The sequence below is a fragment of the Sinohyriopsis cumingii genome, chromosome 13 (assembly GCF_028554795.1).
Source record: "Sinohyriopsis cumingii isolate HCF-2022 chromosome 13, ASM2855479v2, whole genome shotgun sequence".
NCBI lineage: Eukaryota > Metazoa > Mollusca > Bivalvia > Unionida > Unionidae > Sinohyriopsis > Sinohyriopsis cumingii.
The window spans coordinates 54,219,207-54,240,751 of NC_142973.1; the positions used below are offsets into that span (position 1 = coordinate 54,219,207).

At 34.4% G+C, this 21,545-nt stretch overlaps 1 protein-coding gene across 1 annotated transcript in view; it reads right to left on the reverse strand.

Moving 5' to 3' along the window:
- The window catches only part of LOC149785583 (uncharacterized), a 38,805-nt gene extending 22,945 nt beyond the window's left edge, over positions 1-15,860 (reverse strand). The window contains exon 1 of the mRNA XM_089979377.1: positions 15,544-15,860. Coding sequence (XP_089835503.1) covers positions 15,544-15,661 — 118 coding nt within the window. The 5' untranslated portion in view covers positions 15,662-15,860. The remainder of the gene's footprint in view (positions 1-15,543) is intronic.
- Positions 15,861-21,545: the final 5,685 nt, after the last annotated feature.

The window sequence follows — 21,545 nt, forward strand, 5'->3', positions numbered from 1 at the left end:
CGATGATAAACACGTTATGCCTTGGTACATGCCGACAATACTAAAATCAGTTTAAATGTCAGGATGAACGATCAAACTTGAATCCTCTGAATATCCGAGACGAAATAGAAGTTTTAAGCACTTTCTTATCACATTCATGTTTTTTCTTTAGGGAAATCTTTTTAGAAGGCACTGCTATTTGCGCTATTCAAGTACCATTGGTGGTTATGATCCAGTAATAAAGACAAACTTATAAAAGAAAAAAGGCATACAAATAGAATGAATGAACAAGTTCAGTGATGAAAAGGATAGGTATCTTAAAGTGAATAACTATGGATGTGGCGGCTTAACCGCCGTTGTCACCAGCGGAAAACAAATCGTATCGACGTTTCCTTTGATTTGAGATTTTATAATATTATGATATATATATATATATATATATATATATATATATATATATATATATATATATATATATATATATATATATATATATATATATATATATATATATATATATGTATATATATATATGTTCGCAAAGGTAACTAAATATTAAAATCTGATGAATTTGAAAAAAAAAAAACTGATTCTTCTTCGCATCCCTATACCCTAACAGTAAATAGGTATCGCAACAATATGTTAGGTCTACTAGTATATCAAGGAAAATATTAGATCGATTCCGAATTTTTTTTGATCAATGAAAATAAAATGTTTCATGTAATCCAGTTTATATCCTTTCTAGACTAAAGGTGCCCCTTTTAGAACATGTTATTGAATTATATTGGCCAGTTTATAATTTTTATATTTTATCATGTATTATTGAATTATATTGGCCAGTTTATAATTTTTATATTTTATCACGTATTATTGAATTGTATTGGCCAGTTTATAATTCTTATATACTATCATGTATTATTGAATTATATTGGCCAGTTTATAATTGTTATATGCTATCACGTATTATTGAATTATATTGGCCAGTTTATAATTGTTATATACTATCACGTATTATTGAATTATATTGGCCAGGTTATAATTCTTTTATACTATAACGTATTATTGAATTATGTTGGCCAGTGACTAATTGTTTTATACTATCACGTATTACTGAAATATATTGGCCAGTTGATAATTGTTATATAATATCACGTATTATTATATGCTCATTTTTTTCCCCGTTAACTTTATATTGTCAGAATCGTCCAATATTACCCGATGCTGAACTCGCGCGGCAATACACATATAGCATTCACGTGCATAAAGGAACTACTTTCTATTGTAAATAAACAATGGACGCAGACGCCAGAACTTTTGATTTGTACACAAATCATGTACACTCGCGTAAGAGGCTCTTTACGTTGTGGTTGTTTAAATTTGTTTCTGAATGAACTAAAACATGTTTCGTGGACTGCAAAAAAAAAACAAAAAAACAAACACCAAGCTGTTTTGGCACATTCCGCATTGATACAATGTTACGGATTTAGGCTAGCTAAGTGACAAGTCGTATACTCTCTTCTTTAGCTGGTAATAAGAATGGCAAAATACAATATACTTACAGTTTTACATCCTGAATGTCCTCAAAATGTATTTTCTTAATTCTGCAAATCCGAATTACATGAGCCATGTCATAGGTTTTTAATCTAGATTACACAATTCTAAATTCTGCTGTAATTTCGATGATAAGAGCAATTGCATCCTCCTTACTGCACTCAAAATAAAATAAGCATTAAATTCCATAGCGTCTTTTTGATAATTGCAATTGAAAGACTTCATATTTTTCCCACATTATGATTTCAAACATTCAGTGACAGAAACAGACACACATTTGCAGATGTAAACACGCTTCTCCCGCGCCACTTCAATCCGATGTATTTCATGTATAATTTGCACAGATGAATCCAGTCCAAAATCACAAACTTTCGTCGAATCGAAACAAAATACCAAAATATATACATTCCAGATCAAATGGAAAAGTTGTTGCAATGCGCATTCATTCACAATATGACTGCAAATTTCAATTTTAACTAGACACGCCATTTTCTTTCGAAAGTTATGTCGAGCGCGCGACTAAGTTCAAATTTATCTGGGAGGAGTTATGTGCGCATAAATAATGATGTCATTGCGTAATGACAAATCTGCGCTTGTGTATTTAGTTTGGAATACGGCATTCATTCATTTACATTGTTTCTTGTAGTGTATTTTGTTTATATAATTAAACCCTAGGTAGAAAAAAATGAGCAAATAATAAAAAGGTTACTGCATTTGTATGGAAAAATTTGAACTCGTTTTGTCGAAAGGATATACTTCACTCTCAAGGTCGTGCAGTATTCCATCCCAAAACTCGTTCATATTTTCCCATACAAATGCAGTAACCTATAATTACTGAATTATATTGGCTAATTTAAAATTGTTATATACTATCGCGTATTATTGAATTATATTGGCCAGTTTATAATTCTTATATACTATCACGTATTATTGAATCATATTGGCCAGTTTATAATTCTTTTATACTATAACGTATTATTAAATCATATTGGCCAGTTAATAATTGTTTTATACTATCACGTATTATTGAATTATATTGGTCAGTTTATAATTGTAACATTCTATCACTTATTATTGAATTATATTGGCCAGTTTATAATTCTTATGTTCTTATATACTATCATGTATTATTGGATTATGTTGGCCAGTTTATAATTGTTTTTTTTATACTATCACGTATTATTGAATTATATTGGCCAGTTTATAATTCTTATATAATATCACGTATTATTGAATTATATTGGCCAGTTTATAATTGTTGTATAATATCTCATATTATTGAATTATATTGGCCAGTTTATATTTGTTATATACTATCACGTATTATGAAATTATATTGGCCAGTTTATAATTGTTATATACTATGATGTGGAACCATTAGCAGGCGTGTGAATGTACTATTACAGCAAATAATAAAAAATGACAATAGTTATAATTTTCTGTTAGGTCATCGAATTCGACAATTACATAACTAAATGTCTCCTGACTTTTGGTATCTAACATAACACAATATCATCAATAAATACGTCATTTTCCATTTCTGAAAGAGACTCTCTCTCTCTCTCTCTCTCTCTCTCTCTCTCTCTCTCTCTCAATATTCTCTCTCTCTCAATACTCTCTCTCTCTTTCTTTCAATATTGTTGGTATTGGATATGCAAAAAGGTACAAAGCATTCGCATCATACAGTATTGCGGTGTAAAGATGTAAATAATTAGTTATGTAATTAGATTTATACTGAAGTACTTGTAATGAAAGCTGTTAATTATAGCAAAGGCCACCATTCATCATTAAACTCATCAACATATGTATTATTATTGTATATAGCCGGTACATTATATGTGAAGAGAAGAAGCAGAGAAGCCAAACAAGATATGCAGGTCAGTTAAAAATGCTGATCAGACAATTTTTTCATTAGCTTACTTAATAATGCAATTAGCATCACGTTACAGTTTATGATAACTTAAGGCTACTCCGAGAGAAGCACGATACCGCAAATGTTTACTTGCCGTTCTTAAGACCAGCATATGTTTACCTTTCAGTCCTAAGACCAGCATATGTTTACCTTCCAGTCCTAAGACCAGCATATGTTTACCTGCCGTTCTTAAGACCAGTAAATATTCTTAGCCTATCTAATGTTTACCTTCCAGACTTAAGATCAGCACATGTTTACCTTCTATTCGTAAGACCAGCATAAATTTTCCTTCTAGTCTTAAGACCAGCACATGTTTACCTTCCAGGCTTATAATCAGCAAATATTTACCTTCCAGTCTTATGACCAGCAAATAATTACCTTCCATTATTAAGATCAGCAAATGTTTACCTTTGGTTCTTAAGACCAGTAAATATTTTCTTTCCAGTCTAAAATCCAGCAAATGATTACCTTCCAGTCTTAAAACAAGCCAGCGTTTAGCTTCCAGACTTAAAACCAGCAAACCGTAACCACCCAAACAAGTTTCTTTGCCTATTATCAAATCGCAAGCTACACTGGTCTAACTACGTCTGGTTTATTCAGGTGTTCGGTAAATTAGTAATCTCAACGACGATGATGGCTTCTTTGACTCCGTCTTACGGTTATGGTCGTCATATCTGTTGCAATGCGCGATTTCGCAACAGCTTTACTGAGTATTTATTTTTACCATCAGCTAGTTAAAAAATAATAACGAGAGTTGACGAAATCATTCCTTTTGATGTACTATAATGCGAAAATGGCCGTCATTTCTGATATCTGAATAGTTCTATCAAAAATATGTACGTACGTTGCCAGGAATAATGATAGTGGATGTCAAGCATAGATCGTCACAGTTTTAAAGTTTGGCACTTTTCTGAATTAGTCACTTCTGATGGTGAAATGTTAGCTTTGGTAACAGGATACTAAGCGATCACGTTTACTCGGGTGGTGTTTGCACACAAGGCGAAAACTATTGTTCAAAACTATTGCTGTTTAACACGATTCCCCAGTATGTACAAATTTTCAATATAGAATATAACAAATTCATGTGATCCATGCAGTAGCGTTGTGCGTAATGACAGCAATATCGATTGGCACTTTCAACATTTGAAACGATTGACTGCACAATGGATGACATGCCGTATGAATATCTGATATAGAATGAAATCAAACACTTCCAGTTTCTGCGAAGAAAATGAGTTATTGGATTTCACCAAATTTTATATTACACGTCAAGTGCGTTCGAGTTTTATATTGCATTTATCATATTTGATGTCTTTGAAATGTTCATTGAGAATGAACTTCATCTGGGATTTTCCTTTAAATATAGCAAACCTCAATGCCATTTTTAATCGCATATAACAACTGTTTGACTGATACCGTAGAAAAATCAATGAACCGAGATTTGTAATTATTAGTTTTATTAATTGACCAAATATCGAATTCTATCCAACAGAATTTTGATTAAACAATTATTGCTCTGGAGTTCATAAACATTCTTTAAGTAATCATATTCTAATCATATTCACGTTTCTCATGGTATTTGCTGGCAAAAATAATATTTATTATTTTCGTAAAGTGCTGTTCAAAACATTTGTATGACATTATGCGTGCTGAAGAAAAGAAAACAAAAACCCGAGCATTACCAATAAAAGGCAGAAAATATTGATTAAAGCCAGAATTTGTTTTCAAATTATGTCAAACCTTATTTTGTATTAAAGGTGATCCCATCCACAAAACACTTCGATCCCGCATTTTGTATTAAAGTTATGGCTCTTTTTGTCTCACAACTGGTCCTTTCCATAAAGCCCAATGATCCCGCATTTTATATTAAAGCTGGTCCTATCCAGAAAACACTTCGATCCCGCTTTTCGTATTAAAGCTATGGCTCTTTTTGTCTTACGACTGAATGCAGTGTATGACATAATTTTGAAAATACAACTTGTGTTAAAGGCTTTGATGGGTCGCTGCGAAATTTGGTATATACAAGTGTTATCTTCAACGAACACTTAAAGGTTCTTCCGTATTTAAAATAAGTGATTGCTTGGGAAAGTAAGCACACGCTGTTTAGGATAAAGAAATTAATTGGCTGTGTAAATGGGAGAGGTAGGTCACGTAATCTTTTAGGGCAGGAATATTATACCGATTGTTGAGCAATTGTAGGAATTTACTTCATTAAAACAACGTGTTGATGTCCAGCGGAGGAGCATGCCATTTATTTTTCCTGCCCTACTGATCTTACATACTTTTTTTTCTGGTTGCCTGTCGGCGACAACTTTGATCTGATGCAATGTTTCAGCCCAAAATGAGTGTTCGAGCATGTAGCTGTATTTCAAGGTCATGCAGTTCAGCACTGAATCTATTCCAGCACTTCATCTAATAGACAGACCACTTTGTTTACCCCTATATTTTTAGTAGACTGCTTTGAAAGCTGAGACCTAGGTTCATATTCGTTACGTATGTGCCTGTTTGTCACCGAAGGTAACAGACTTCAAGCTAAATCTAAAATTCCTAAAACTGAAATAGTATGTTTTAAAAAAGTGAATCAACAAAATGCATGCCTTGTCTAAAAGTAGGTCATGTTTTCATTATGGTGTAAGTTTTTGTGGTGTAAATGCTTTGAAAAAATTTATGTTGCTTTCCAAAGACATTTATATTTTCGAATGCATTTCCCGTCCTTATTGGTAAATGATAATGGCGAAGGAATTTGTTATCATCTAAAGATTCGCATATCCACGAATCGATGTGCACCTGCAGTTGTTTTAGTTAGTGTCCCTATTTACCTATAACAGGATGTAGAGTATGACATAATCTTGTTAATGCAGTCCCTTTTGGCTTGTATCAAGATGTAGAAGAGTATGACATAATCGTGTTAATGCAGACCCTTTTGGCTTGTATCAAGATGAAGAAGAGTATGACATAATCGTGTTAATGCAGTCCCTTTTGACCTGTATCAAGATGAAGAAGAGTATGACATAATCTTGTTAATGCAGTCCCTTTTGGCCTGTATCAAGATGTAGAAGAGTATGACATAATCTTGTTAATGCAGTCCCTTTTGACTTGTATCAAGATGTAGAAGAGTATGACATAATCTTGTTAATGCAGTCCCTTTTGACTTGTATCAAGATGTAGAAGAGTATGACATAATCTTGTTAATGCAGTCCCTTTTGGCCTGTATCAAGATGTAGAAGAGTATGACATAATTGTGTTAATGCAGTCCCTTTGGGCCTGTATCAAGATGTAGAAGAGTATGATATAATCTTGTTAATGCAGTCCCTTTTGGCCTGTATCATGATGTAGAAGAGTATGACATAATCTTGTTAATGCAGTCCCTATTGGCCTGTATCAAGATGTAGAAGAGTATGACATAATTGTGTTAATGCAGTCCCTTTTGGCCTGTATCAAGATGTAGAAGAGTATGATATAATCTTGTTAATGCAGTCCCTTTTGGCCTGTATCAAGATGTAGAAGAGTATGATATAATCTTGTTAATGCAGTCCCTTTTGGCCTGTATCAAGATGTAGAAGAGTATGATATAATCTTGTTAATGCAGTCCCTTTTGGCCTGTATCAAGATGTAGAAGAGTATGACATAACTGTGTTAATGCAGTCCCTTTTGGTCTGTATCAAGATGTAGAAGAGTATGACATAATTGTGTTAATGCAGTCCCTTTTGGCCTGTATCAAGATGTAGAAGAGTATGACATAATCTTGTTAATGCAGTCCCTTTTGGCCTGTATCAAGATGTAGAAGAGTATGATATAATCTTGTTAATGCAGTCCATTTTGGCCTGTATCAAGATGTAGAAGAGTATGACATAATCTTGTTAATGCAGTCCCTTTTGACTTGTATCAAGATGAAGAAGAGTATGATATAATCTTGTTAATGCAGTCCCTTTTGACTTGTATCAAGATGAAGAAGAGTATGACATAATGGTGTTAATGCAGTCCCTTTTGACTTGTATCAAGATGAAGAAGAGTATGATATAATCTTGTTAATGCAGTCCCTTTTGACTTGTATCAAGATGAAGAAGAGTATGACATAATCGTGTTAATGCAGCTGGTTTTGCAGACAGATTTCAGTGGATTGCATGAACTTAGGAATGATTGTGGCCATCATCAGAAAATGCACATATCGACAAAGATGTGTGTACATGTGAATTGCATTTGAGTGGTTGTCCTATTTTTTGCATGGAGCTTGATTCAGCGTATGCAAGAATGTTATAAACGCAGTCTCACATTTTTCAGTCGATTGCCAGGACAATTTTGTACATATTATGGTAATTCATTAAAGATACGTGTGTCGGCACATCACTGTCTTCCAGCAATTTGTGTTAAACTTATTGCCATTTTTAAGTAACGACAAATATTCTGCGGTTGTTATCAATCTCTATGAAACTCAATGCATGCTATGACATGATCTTGATATATACATTTTAGCAAGTCACTGTTCTCTCGGCACTTTCGCTTGAGTTATTGAGTTATTTACTCCATTTGTCCTGTAGATAAATACAATGCAAGATAAAACGTTGAGCCGGCAACGTGCTTTGCATTTGTTATGGAGCGTTGTGAGCGTTCTTATTGAGGTCATCGCGTGTTTACAAGTCAGTTTACTATCATGATTGTGTAAGACAGTCCGTGTTGGCATACACACGGAATTTTTGCTGTCGTCAGTGGACTGTTATAAACCATGGTATATATTACGGTCATTATTAGAACATATGCCTGTTGACCAATCATTGCATACACAATATCTTACAAAGAGTTATAGAAGCTTGTTTTCCACTACAGACTCAACTATGTCAGGGAAGCGGAAGGGGGGCATGCAATAGAGCTGTGGGTATATTTACATGAGCAAACTGGTTAGTATTTCTCAGGTTTCTACGTATGACGCTTTTCCTGCATACCAGCCAGAACATAAAGTAGAACAATCAATAAAGTCTGTGCTGAAGCTAATAATATTAATGCACTTTCTGACGTTTTCTATGGGTTGTTTTTTCATGCATTCCGCTTCTCGTATATGAACACGTATTGTACGTGGCATTCAACAGACGAATTCGCTATTTAATTCTTCAAGATCAATTTCAATGAATTGTCTGAACAAGAAATTAATGAGGAAGAAGACGATACTAATACTGATTGTAACCAGCGTATGATTCCGATCTCGTGGTATCTATTCTACACAAGTTGTTATTCATCGTGGTGCAGAAAAGGTCTTTCTTATCACTGACCAACCAACGTGACAATTAACACAAACAAAATAAAAGATTTTAGCAAATAGATATATATCAAAACAGATTTGCCAGCCGATAGGGTGTAACAAAATGTGTAGGAACATGCCAGTTATTTATATACGAATGATAATGCAGATGATATTTAGACTTAAGAAATAATGTTCATGTTCCCTCACTCATGCATGCAAAAAGTGCCGAGAGTGTGGAAAACGTTTTACCTCTATTTCTCTAGCCGTGGATGTGACAACGATTACAGTAATTATGGCTCAAATTCACTTTGAGTAGTCACAATACATATGAGTCGACTTTAAGGAAGCAATCTTCACCTCTAGAGATGTGTGAAAATAAAAGTCGTATTATTTTTGCTATCCGTTATAGGTGACAAAATTGTCGAATACATTTAATGTTTTGAAATTTATTTTACAGTTTTCCAGAAAGTCAGAGTGATATCAAATAACTTGATACTAAACGATGGAGTAGATCTGTTCAAATTTAAACTTTTTTATGTCTGAACAGGCTTGTTGAATTTAGTTTTAAGTTGTATTGAATAAGCGATGAGAATTATTCCAGTTTTGTAATCCGGTGCGATTATTCTTTTCGAAGAAAGAATCGTTTGTGCGAACACGGTTATTATAGTTGCACTCTCGTACAGTCCTTTATAAGAAAACATTTAATGCGAAGCGAAGTGCGTGTGTGCAACGCATATTGCTGTATTCGCAATAAATGTGTCTGGTGTGTTGTACGGTTCAGACATTGTATTTTTAACTGTTACGATGAGTCAATCGAATTATATGGAGTTGTGTATGATGGATACTGCAGTCAGTGATGACATTGGTTCGAATGACGATATTTTTTGACTCCGTATGATAGGTCAAAGGCCCTGTACCAATGGTGCCGAGTAATGGGGTGGGGGGTGGGGGTCCTCATGGATCCTTCGGCAGGCTGAGAGGAGCGGACCAATCATAGATCTGATTGGATGACAAAGAAGCTGTACAAAAGTCCGGTCGCAGAACACTTCTCCCCTGGCCACACTTTCAGTGATATAACATGTATTGCAATTGCTCACAACCCCAAATGGAGTTCCCAAACCAAGAAAGAACAGGAATCTTACTTGATATGCCGCGTTAGTACATTGAAACCAAGCGGTTTAAACCAAGAAAACTAGAAAAAGACAGCCATGCACAAAGAAAATTATCTTTTGCAGCCGACACATTTTCTTTCAAATAATTCTCTAAAATTGTTTAATAGCCTATAATGACTACTAAAACAATATCCGGAATAGAATTTGCGCTTACATAAATTTACATAAAATAACAGATGTCGTTATGGCTCATCGATTTCTAGGTCAATACAAATATTTTCCAGTATCCGCAACAAGCTGAAATAAACCAGTTAAAACATAATACATTTAAAGGTTTAATTCCTGTAGAAACAGCATATAAAGTTTTTCAAACATAACCGTTTTTCTGTTTTATTTCTTTGTCTTGTCTGTTTTGTATTTGCCTTTGAAAAAGACTCATTAAAAAGTCAAAATCGCTCAGGTTAATTAGATTCTAGTTTCTCACTGTTCGTTGTCAGTTTACTGCATTTATCTTAATCAATCCCTGACACATGTCAACCCTTGCAGTGCAGTTGAAAGGACTGTTATTTGCCATATGATTTGTATTCTTTACACACACACACACACACACACATATATATATATATATATATATATATATATATATATATATATATATATATATATATATATATATATATATATATATATATATATATATATATATATATATATATATATATATATATATATATATGTGTGTGTGTGTGTGTGTGTGTGTGTGTGTGTGTGAGGGAGAGATAGAGATAGGGAGGGTGAGATGCATAATAAAACAGTTTTATTGTGGGCCAATAAAGACCGTACACAACGCACATATCAAGAATCCCACTTCGTTAGCTATGATCATTATATATTTATTTCGCTATAGATTTCATGTCTATACGTGTTTATTTGTCTTTCAGACCTCCCAGCCTTGTTTGAATCTTCTCCGCCTTTTTTGTTTCTTCTTTTGCTGTTCAAGATATATCCAAAGTCCCTCTATTGTATAGTATGATATCTGAGCAAAATGAAAGTGGAAGCCTAACCCTATCTTGACAACTATTTACACTATGAAAATAATACCATCGCTTTAGGTTTAATAATTCTCTGACACCTCATTTAAGTGGAATATCGTCAATGTCGCTCGGAAAGAGATGGAACTCAGTTGTACAACTTTATCCAACACACTCCTCCATAGCCCGGAGTTCAAAATATACCCACCAGCACAAAGAAATGGGCCCTCTTCTAATCGGTAACATAAATTATGAAAAAATAAATATAATCAGAACACCATGCACAATACAAAAATCAGTTAAATATTTTGATATGAGCACACTGACTAAAATTCTAAAGACACAAAATGAATCTTTATGCATCACGAGAAAATATTTTTTCTTCAGATTCCCCTAATCAGAATAGACACCTTTAAAACACGTGAGTTCCTCACTAAAAATCAAGCATAGTCCGCTTCTTTGCAAGCCTCTACCTCTAGAAGCTTTCTTGTCGGCTGAAGAAGCCAGTAGACAACTGTCGTATTGAAGGTTCTATAGAAAACTAAACGATGCTCCTACAGAAAACTATTGTGTGATCGCAAGTCAAACACTTAAAGGTAAATATGATACATATGATACATAAATATACAGGGAATAAAGATGATAAGGATGATGATAAGTATCACGCAGGGAATACAGATGATAAGTATGACGATAAGGAAGATGATAAGTATCTTGCAGGGAATACAGATGATAAGGATGATGATACGTATCATGCAGGGAATACAGATGATAATTATGATGATAAGGATGATGATAAGTCTCATGCAGGGAATACAGATGATAAGTATGATGATAAGGATGATGAAGGGAATACAGATGATAAGTATGATGATAAGGATGATGCAGGGAATACAGATGATAAGTATGATGATAAGGATGATGCAGGGAATACAGATGATAAGTATGATGATAAGGATGATGATAAGTATCATGCAGGGAATACAGACGATAAGTATGATGATAAGGATGATGCAGGGAATACAGATGATAAGTATGATGATAAGGATGATGCATGGAATACAGATGATAAGACCTTTGCTCACCCACTGACCGACAACTCGGCAGTTTCTACCTGCTCCAAAAATTCATGAAAACAGGTATTCCTTGTAGAACTATCATCACACGACATAAACAATATCAAAATGTATCGATTACCATCTTCGCCGTTTGGTAGTAAACATTGTTTGTATGTACCAAACACTGCATACTGCCTCTACAAAACCCTAAATCAAATCGGATCAATAAAGTAGCCCTTTAAAACAATGGATGTTTGCTCATTCACTAGAAACATACCACATGACAATGTGTCAGGTAACAGCCGTGCGAACACTTGTCCCCACCCCACCCCAACAGAATATTCTGTCAAGCTTTTGGACCAGGTTTTGGAAAAGAAAATCTTCTAATTGTAGATAAACGGGCGTATGCCAGTATTGTACTCTCATTCTCGTATGCCAATAGTGTACTTTCATCCTCGTATGCCAATATTGTACTCTAATCCTCGTATGCCAATATTGTACTCTTGTCATCGTATGCCAATATTGTACTCTCGTCCTCGTATGCCAATATTTTACTCTCGTCTTCTTTCTCGTCCTCGAATGTCAATATTGTACTCTCGTCCTCGTATGCCAATATTGTTCTCTCTTCCTCGTATGCCAATATTGTACTATCTTCCTCGTATGCCAATATTGTACTCTCGTCCTCGTATGCCATCATGTCAATGGGGAGACTTGAGCAAAAAATCTCTAAATCATGCACATCAAAAATTATGGACGCAAATTTATGGATGACGTGAATAGCGAATGGGTGCGAACAGAAGTTCAACTCCAACAATTCTTAAGATTCGCTTGCAATGTCCATGCCGCCGTTAGTACAATGTTTGAGTGATCGGACAAGTCTAATATATTAATAGACACATAATCCGTTCTTCAAGGGGCAAAGAACAGACAGTGACTTGTATTGTAAACCGTCATACGTCCATTGCTATATCTTACCTAACAGCTGGCATGTTAACTCATTACCCTCTGGCCCCACGTTTATGAATCAGGAGGTAGTACCATACTTCCGAGTTCCGTAATGTCGAGGTTATTTAAGATGCAGCAAAATGAGTGGTACTACAGACAGGTAGACAGATCTAACTCTATAATGATACCAAATAATCTTAAAGTTCTACTCGCATTACAAAACGCAGAGAGAAAAATGTATTTTTTAGACCCGATTTTTTACACACAAAATTCGCTCGTTGTCGGAATCGGATTTTGTGTCCTGATTTTAGATCTTTTGGTCTCGGATCTATGACAGACCGATCTAAACTGCACACCGACAGGCGAACCTTTGCGACAAGTAGGATAATTTGGGATCTGGAGTAAAAGGTAGCCAGGACATGAAAGTGATGGGTCAAATATGCCCCCCCCCCCCAAGAAAAACCCCACCTCCAAATTGTACCCTTCTGCACATAAGCCAGCGAAATAGCCGATGAAAAACGAAGTTTCTAACGCAACTAAGCATCACACTAAACGAAAGTCTCTTGGAAACATATATCTGGATGTATTCAAAATAGGCCCTCAAAATGTGTTTCCTACTCGCATTTCAGGCGAAAATGACCAAAATCTCCAGGAAGTTAAGGAGTTAAAGGGTGAAGTTTGATGACGTCACCAATTCTGAATATTCCTTGCGTATTTAATCGTTTATGCATCAACATTGCACATAAATTACAAAATTAGCCATTCCTTGGCATTTTGTAAGAAATTTCCAAAACCCTAGTTAAAAATGTAATAAAAACCTTCCTTTGGACCTATATATTTTATATTAAGTGTATCTGGTGCAATAGAAAGGCACCCAACAAAAGACTCAAGGAAATAAAAGGACAGATACAAGATAGCGATACAAAAACACGATTGGTTAAAAAGCTAATAGGAAAAGCATAACATTAACTGAGACAGACGTCAGACACAAAGCTAACAACCCTTTGTAAAAACATTCCACCAAGATGCCCCAAGCAAAATGAAAACTGTCCGGAGAAACTAGTATATTTTTGACTCACCGTCACGTCTAAAAAAGAAGTCTCTAAAAGGCATCTATCTTTCGAACGACTCCAAATCTTTCCAGATCACTTAGGACGTGCCGTAATGAATTCAAACCTTAGAACGGACGCAAGAAAATAGACGTAACGACATAAACATGTAATCTGGAAATTACTACTTTCAAAGGTTTATGAACAGAAGATACATAAAGCAAACATTCGGATATATCAGCAAAAATGCCATTTAAATCTACACCTGCCAAATTTGTGTCAGCCAATATGGTGGCGAAGCAGTGGACATAACGACAAGAAAAGCCGTATAAATATCAGCACAAAACTAGCCAAACCACTAAACTCCAGTGGATACTATGTCCTCTCCTTCGAAATGATGCCCGCTGAGTCAGATGAGAGAGGCTGATGATGAACGTCGCCAAAACGTATTCAATAATACTGCGGATACGAACAAGTGTCGAGTCAACTTAAAAAGAAGTCTAATTCACAAATGGTTTGCTTAGCAAGCCGTTGGACGGATTATTTCGTACAGTTGATTCAGCCTCCCTCATCAACAATGGCAACAAATTATCCTCCTTCTTCATCATCATCTTCTTCTTCTTTTTATTATTATTATTATTATTATTATTATTATTATTATTATAAATACATTCAGATGTTTGATTCACGTTGTCGAAATTAATGACCAAAAGCGAAAATGAATATATCACTGTAGATGACGCCAATAAGTGACTGGAATTTTTTGTAATGACCTCGGTAATTAGTTCACGCAGTACATTACTGTCGTTTTTCAAGCTTACATTTGAAGCAGTTTTCACTGTATTCCTTGTGGAAGTTCCCTTTTAAAAAATATATCTAATTCTCCTTGTATTTTGAAATTTGTCTCTAGTTTTGATCTCTTGTTATATTGGATAGGTTTGCAACTGTGTGCCAAATGTAAACATGTATAGTTCTAGGCGCATCGTTATGTGTGTGTGTGTGTGTGTGTGTGTGTGTGTGTGTGTGTGTGTGTTGCTTAGGTCAAAACGTAGATACCTTCCCCATCCATGTGATGTCTTACAACTTTTGCATCAATGTCTACTTTTCGTGCTATTGCTTTAAATTCACATTTGATTCTTTCGTACTGTACCACTACATATTGGCACACACACACACACACACACATACACACACACACACACACACACACACACACACACACATATATATATATATATATATATATATATATATATATATATATATATATATATATATATATATATATATATATATATATATATATATAATGTATGTGTGTGTGTGTGTGTGCACGCGAGTGCGGATAGAGAAATCTGTTTGACTCAATGTGCTGAAGATTCGTTAGTAAGACGGTTGGTGAGAGAGGGATGAGGAAGCGGGACAACAGATTTGTATTCCATAAAGCCTTCTGTGTACGGATCGGTTATTTTACCGTAAATTGGGGTAACTCAAGATACAATATTTCTGTCTGTCTGTGCAAATCGTTGTGTAAAAGTCGTACAATTTCAGAGACTTCCATATCAGAGACAGTCTGGAAAAGGAAAGCACATTACGGCTTGTGGAGGAAGTGTACTTTATGATTAATAAAGTATTAGTAAAAGACATTACTGTGGAGAATATGACCTTACCTGTACAATCAGTTGCAAAGATAAGGTAGAATGTCATCAACGTGATACTAGAAAACATCATCTGGATATTTCTGAAAAAATTCTGGAATATTCCGCCATACATCACTTTCCTCACCATTATGCTATACCTATTGCAGAGTGAAATTACTTGTTTGCTTGTTGGACACCGACAGCAATTTTGACGTTAATTTGGTTCACACGTTTCATTTTACTTCGACACAACGCAGTATGGGATGTTTACCAGACGATAATGTCTTTTCCGTCAATATTAAATGACAGATGCCAACACTGGACAAAGTAACATTGGATGTATTCTTATCGACTGAATCATAAAGCCACTCCGTAATTATTGTCGATTCCAGCAGGTTTACTATAATTGGCATCCAATCAATGAAGTCAATAGAAACCAGTTTGAAATCTGTAATGCGAGCAAACAACGGGTTGCCAATAGCTCTCTGAAATCTTGAGGTCGTCTTTTGTTAGAGCAATCTGCGTTATAAATATATGTGTAAGCTTAACTTCAGCGATTAATTTCATTCGTAAACCAACTAAAGCGTGCCCACTCTTTTTCAAATGAATGGGATTAATAACATTATAATATAAATAAACATAACAGAGAAAAGGAATGAATAGAAATTATGTTTCATGTAGGAATATAATTAAATACATGAATAAATCAAATTGAAATGCAAGTGTATGCATTCCTTTTATCTATTGAATGATTGTGTGCCAACGTGATGTTGCAGTGACAAAAACAGTCACAGTAAGCTGTTATGTATATTTGATTTACTTAAATTGTTTGTTTGTTAATTCAAATTTTTTATTTTATTCCATTACATGCTTTTGTAATGTAATATTGTTTATTGGACTTTAATTTTTTTAGAATTAAGTTCAGTTCTGTTTTACCTGACTTTTGTAATTTTCATCGGTTAAACACCTAATACTTGAAATACTTGATATAGTTTCTGACATTGATTCAGAACCATGTGACAGTTTTCGTAAACAATTTTTTTATTTGTTAATTCTTTCTCGGAGCAAGAATTATTAATATAAGGCAAGGTCATACCTGGACTCATGATATTTATCATACAACAAACTTCCATTTCTAGAAGGTTGACCCCCATCCGGGCATCTGTTTTTGCGTCTTATTTAGACTTATTACTAATGTTTTGAGAAAGAATAGTCAGTCGGGCCTTAACACTTGAGAAGTCAAGGTGTTTATGTTGCCACCAGTTTTAGGCTAATTATTTTATTTTCTTCAAATTATTGAATTTCAATTGATTATTTTCCCTGGAAATACTAGTGCTCTAAATTAATTCTTGGACAAGGACATTTATCAAAATTTATACAGAACTCAAAAACTGGAATAATATTTTCGGTGATTCAACAAGAGACTATTGACACTGCAGCACTTCGCAGGTTACAAAGACGTCATTGTCTTCCATTTCGGATTTTATCGGGATCCGAGCTCAGTTCCATTCAGGACTCTTTATTACTAGGATTTCTATTTTTTAATTCTAGGATTATTTGGTTTGTAAAACCGTAATTTCTTCTTTCTCATTTTTCAATTGATATTATAGAAAATTAACTTATTTGTTAAATTTTACAAAGCTTGTTGTCTTCGCTCTTTTCTGTTACTTTTCGCAAGAGCTTAGACTCGTAACAAAGCTTTGAACGTTGGCATGTAAGAATATTACATGAAAGATCTTTTAGCAATAGACAATGCGGTGGCTAAGAAACCTGAAGTTAGCCATATTGTTCTTTATACTATTATGATAATAAATCTTAGGAACACTCGTGTACAAAGGTGTGTAATTCCTTCCTACTAGACTGATATCCGCATTCAGGGATATTTCCCTGGATGGATAAAGTTAGAGTTTAAAGTTAAAGATAAAGGTAGATCCAATGAGCAAGTGTTTGTTGTCGTCACTGCACATATGCAAAGTTATCCCCTTTGTTATTTACATCATGCTCAGTTAACACAAATGTTAAACATTTTAGTGTTTACCATATCAATAATCAATCATTTTCTTATAAGACACTTATTTATCTAGACAATTTGATATGCAGTATCTACCAATACTCCACTTCTTGCAACTCTTGTCATCCTGAAAATGCTTTTACATAATAATCAGTCAACTATTCTTGAACCCAAATACTGGGCACTCATTGGTATTGGTTTTTCAGGTCTTGACAACTTCAACTGACTAGATCCTATTCTCCAATATGCCCAATTTCCTTCCAACTAATGAGATCATATTGTCTACTTTGCCAAACGTCCTTCCAACTGAAAGGACCCTATTGTTTAATATGCCCAATGTCCAGACAACTAACGAGAACCTGTTGTCTGATATACCTTTATATGTTCACAGTGCGTCAGGTTGCAATAAAAGTGTGAGAGAAAACCGTGAACTAGACGGTGAGTATACGAAATTGTAATGCTGTAAATACAAGATCCGTTAACTTCTTTTCTAATAGTAAATATACATATCCTGGATTTGACATACAGGTGAATTTAAAACTCTCCTCTGCTCCTTTCCCTGTTTTTAAGCAAACGAGTGTCTCCGTTCAATGTATGATCATACGGTAGATTTGTTTGAGTGGCATACATTTTGAAAACCAATGGTCATATACCATTATTAGCTAGAGAAAATGGATATAATCTTCCTTGCAATGTAAGTGAGAGTGCATTGGTGTGATTTACTTGGACATCAAAGCAAAATGTTTGTAAACAAAGATCCGGTAAAATAATAATTTAAAATTCGCTTGAAAAAAATAACCCTATGTCTGTTTGTAAACCACTTTACAACGTTTTATTCACAATACATAAACAAGCATTATTTATATCATCACAGTTCATTCACTAATGGATTTGAACTATATTAACTCGTGTATTTCATTTATTATTTTCAATACTGTAAATTGTAAAATCGAGATTAACGTAAGAATAGAAAAACAAGTCTTCTCACTGACACTATCTTCGTCCCTATCATAAAATTGCAATACTGCTATCAGAATGGATGAGGCGAAAGCTTATGTTTGTAGGCACTGCTATTAGCCACCTATGACGTCTTAATAGAAAACAGAATGGTAGAACTTTGATTTGCTATCCAAGAAAAATATATTTCAGTTACCCTCAAACTGTGATTTGCTACCCAAAAGGAACATGCTATAGTTATTACAATTATCACCAAACTGTTACTTGCTATTCAAGAAAAATATGTTACAGTTATCATCAAACTGTGTTTTGCTATCCAAGAGAAGCATGTTACAGTTACCTTCAAACTGTGATTTGCTATCCAAATGAAATATGTTACAGTTATCATCAAACTGTGATTTGCTATCCAAGAGAAACATGCTACTGTTATTACAGTTATCATCAAACTGTGATTTGCTATTCAAGAGAAACATGCTACTGTTATTACAGTTATCATCAAACTGTGATTTGCTATCCAAGAGAAACATGCTACTGTTATTACAGTTATCATCAAACTGTGATTTGCTATCCAAGAGAAGCATGTTACAGTTACCTTCAAACTGTAATTTGCTATCCAAATGAAATATGTTACAGTTATCATCAAACTGTGATTTGCTATTCAAGGGAAACATGCTACTGTTATTACAGTTATCATCAAACTGTGATTTGCTATCCAAGAGAAACATGCTACAGTTATTACAGTTATCATCAAACTGTGATTTGCTATTCAAGAGAAACATGTGACAGTTATCTTCAAACTGGGATTTGCTATCCAAGAGAAACATGTTACCGTTATTACAATTATCATCAAACTGTTATTTGCTGTCCAAGAGAAACATGTTAAAATTATCTCAAACTGTCACCTAAATAGGCATAACGAGGTTTTTAACCTGATCGTAAATTCGTTCATGATTTGCCTTTCATCTGATTTTTACCACTCAGACGACACTGGGAACCTAATTCGCATATCACCAACTACTGGTTAACATCCGCAGCCGTCTGGAGTTTCCTTTTCCTGTTTTTATACTGTCATTTCTACAAATGCTTCCAATAAAACAACTCAATCAGCTTAATTCCGACTATATGGCAATCGTTGATTCAGCAAGTATATCATGATACAAAACGTATGTCTAGGCGTTTCGAAGAAATAACAGGAAATGTCTATCTAGCAGATCCTGGTCACAATGTCACGAAATAAGTGCAGACACTTTGTTATACATTATAGTGTCATTAAGTACTCACACTGCCATCGACATAAAAGTGCCCTAAATTAAGTGCCGAAACCTTGTTGTGCATTACAGTCTCATAAGCTTAGTGACGACACTTTGTTGTGCATCAGTGTCAAACTAAGTGATATCATTTTCTTATGCATCACAGAGTCGTAGACTAAGTGATGACATTTTTATTGTGCATCACAGAGTCTTAGACTAAGTGATGACATTTGTATTGTGCATCACAGAGTCTTAGACTAAGTGATAACACTTTGCTGTGCATCACAGAGTCGTAGACTAAGTGATGACACTTTGTTGTGCATAGAAGTGTCATTATCTAAGGGATTTTCATAGAAAGTGAAGAGACAATTACTACGATTTCATCGCTCACTGACTTCTGTTGCGATGAAAATTATTTTAAAAGCAACCCTTTTGGTAATGTATGAATAGATGCATTCGTCGTAGAAAGTTTGACGCATTCAAATGTCCAAGATTAATACAAATATCTGTAAATTCATCAGGTTTGTCCTTTAAAACAAAGTATCTAAATATTAAATCTAATCAAAGAAATTTATAACAACGCTTTTGCCAAAGTTACTGGTATTTCAAAAATCATAGACTAGTGAAAAATGTATGTAGTACAAGTGACCTGTCATAATCCCCTTGTTCAGTACGAGCAGGTCAAAGACACATTCGTCAAACTCTGCTACTACAAAACAGATAGGTCAAGCCTTTATTAATATCAACTGTCATAAAAAGTCAACACGTTATTAATATCAACTATCGTGAGAAGGTCAAGGCTTTATTAATATCAATTATCGTGCGAAAGTCAGGGCTTTATTAATATAAATTATTGTGAGAAGGTCAAGGCTTTATTGATATAAATTATTGTGAGAAGGTCAAGGCTTTATTGATAACAACAATCGTGAGAAGGTCAAGGCTTTATTGATATGAACTATCGTGCGAAAGTCAGGGCTTTATTAATATAAATTATTGTGAGAAGGTCAAGGCTTTATTGATATAAATTATTGTGAGAAGGTCAAGGCTTTATTGATAACAACAATCGTGAGAAGGTCAAGGCTTTATTGATATGAACTATCGTGAGAAGGTCAAGGCTTTATTGATATGAACTATCGTGAGAAGGTCAAGGCTTTATTAATATCAATTATTGTGAGAAGGTCAAGGCTTTATTGATAACAACAATCGTGAGAAGGTCAAGGCTTTATTGATATGAACTATCGTGCGAAAGTCAGGGCTTTATTAATATAAATTATTGTGAGAAGGTCAAGGCTTTATTGATATAAATTATTGTGAGAAGGTCAAGGCTTTATTGATAACAACAATCGTGAGAAGGTCAAGGCTTTATTGATATGAACTATCGTGAGAAGGTCAAGGCTTTATTGATATGAACTATCGTGAGAAGGTCAAGGCTTTATTAATATCAATTATTGTGAGAAGGTCAAGGCTTTATTGATGACAACAATCGTGAGAAGGTCAAGGCTTTATTGATATGAACTATCGTGAGAAGGTCAAGGCTTTATCTGTTGATTGAGATGATAAAAGAAGAAAAAGAGGAGAAGTAGGATGAAGAGGACAAAAATAGGATGAGAGAATGGAATAATCAAATAGAAAAGGAAGACAAAAATGAAAGGAAGAAAGAGGAAGAGAAGCAGGAAAAACAGGAGATAGAAAAATGAAAAAGAAGACTACTGCGATAACTAAACTAAGACGATGGTGGAGGAAAAGAAGACATTAGAAGAATAAGAAGAAGAAGAAACCCAAAGGCCCTTTTCAGGGTCACTCCATTGCCAGAC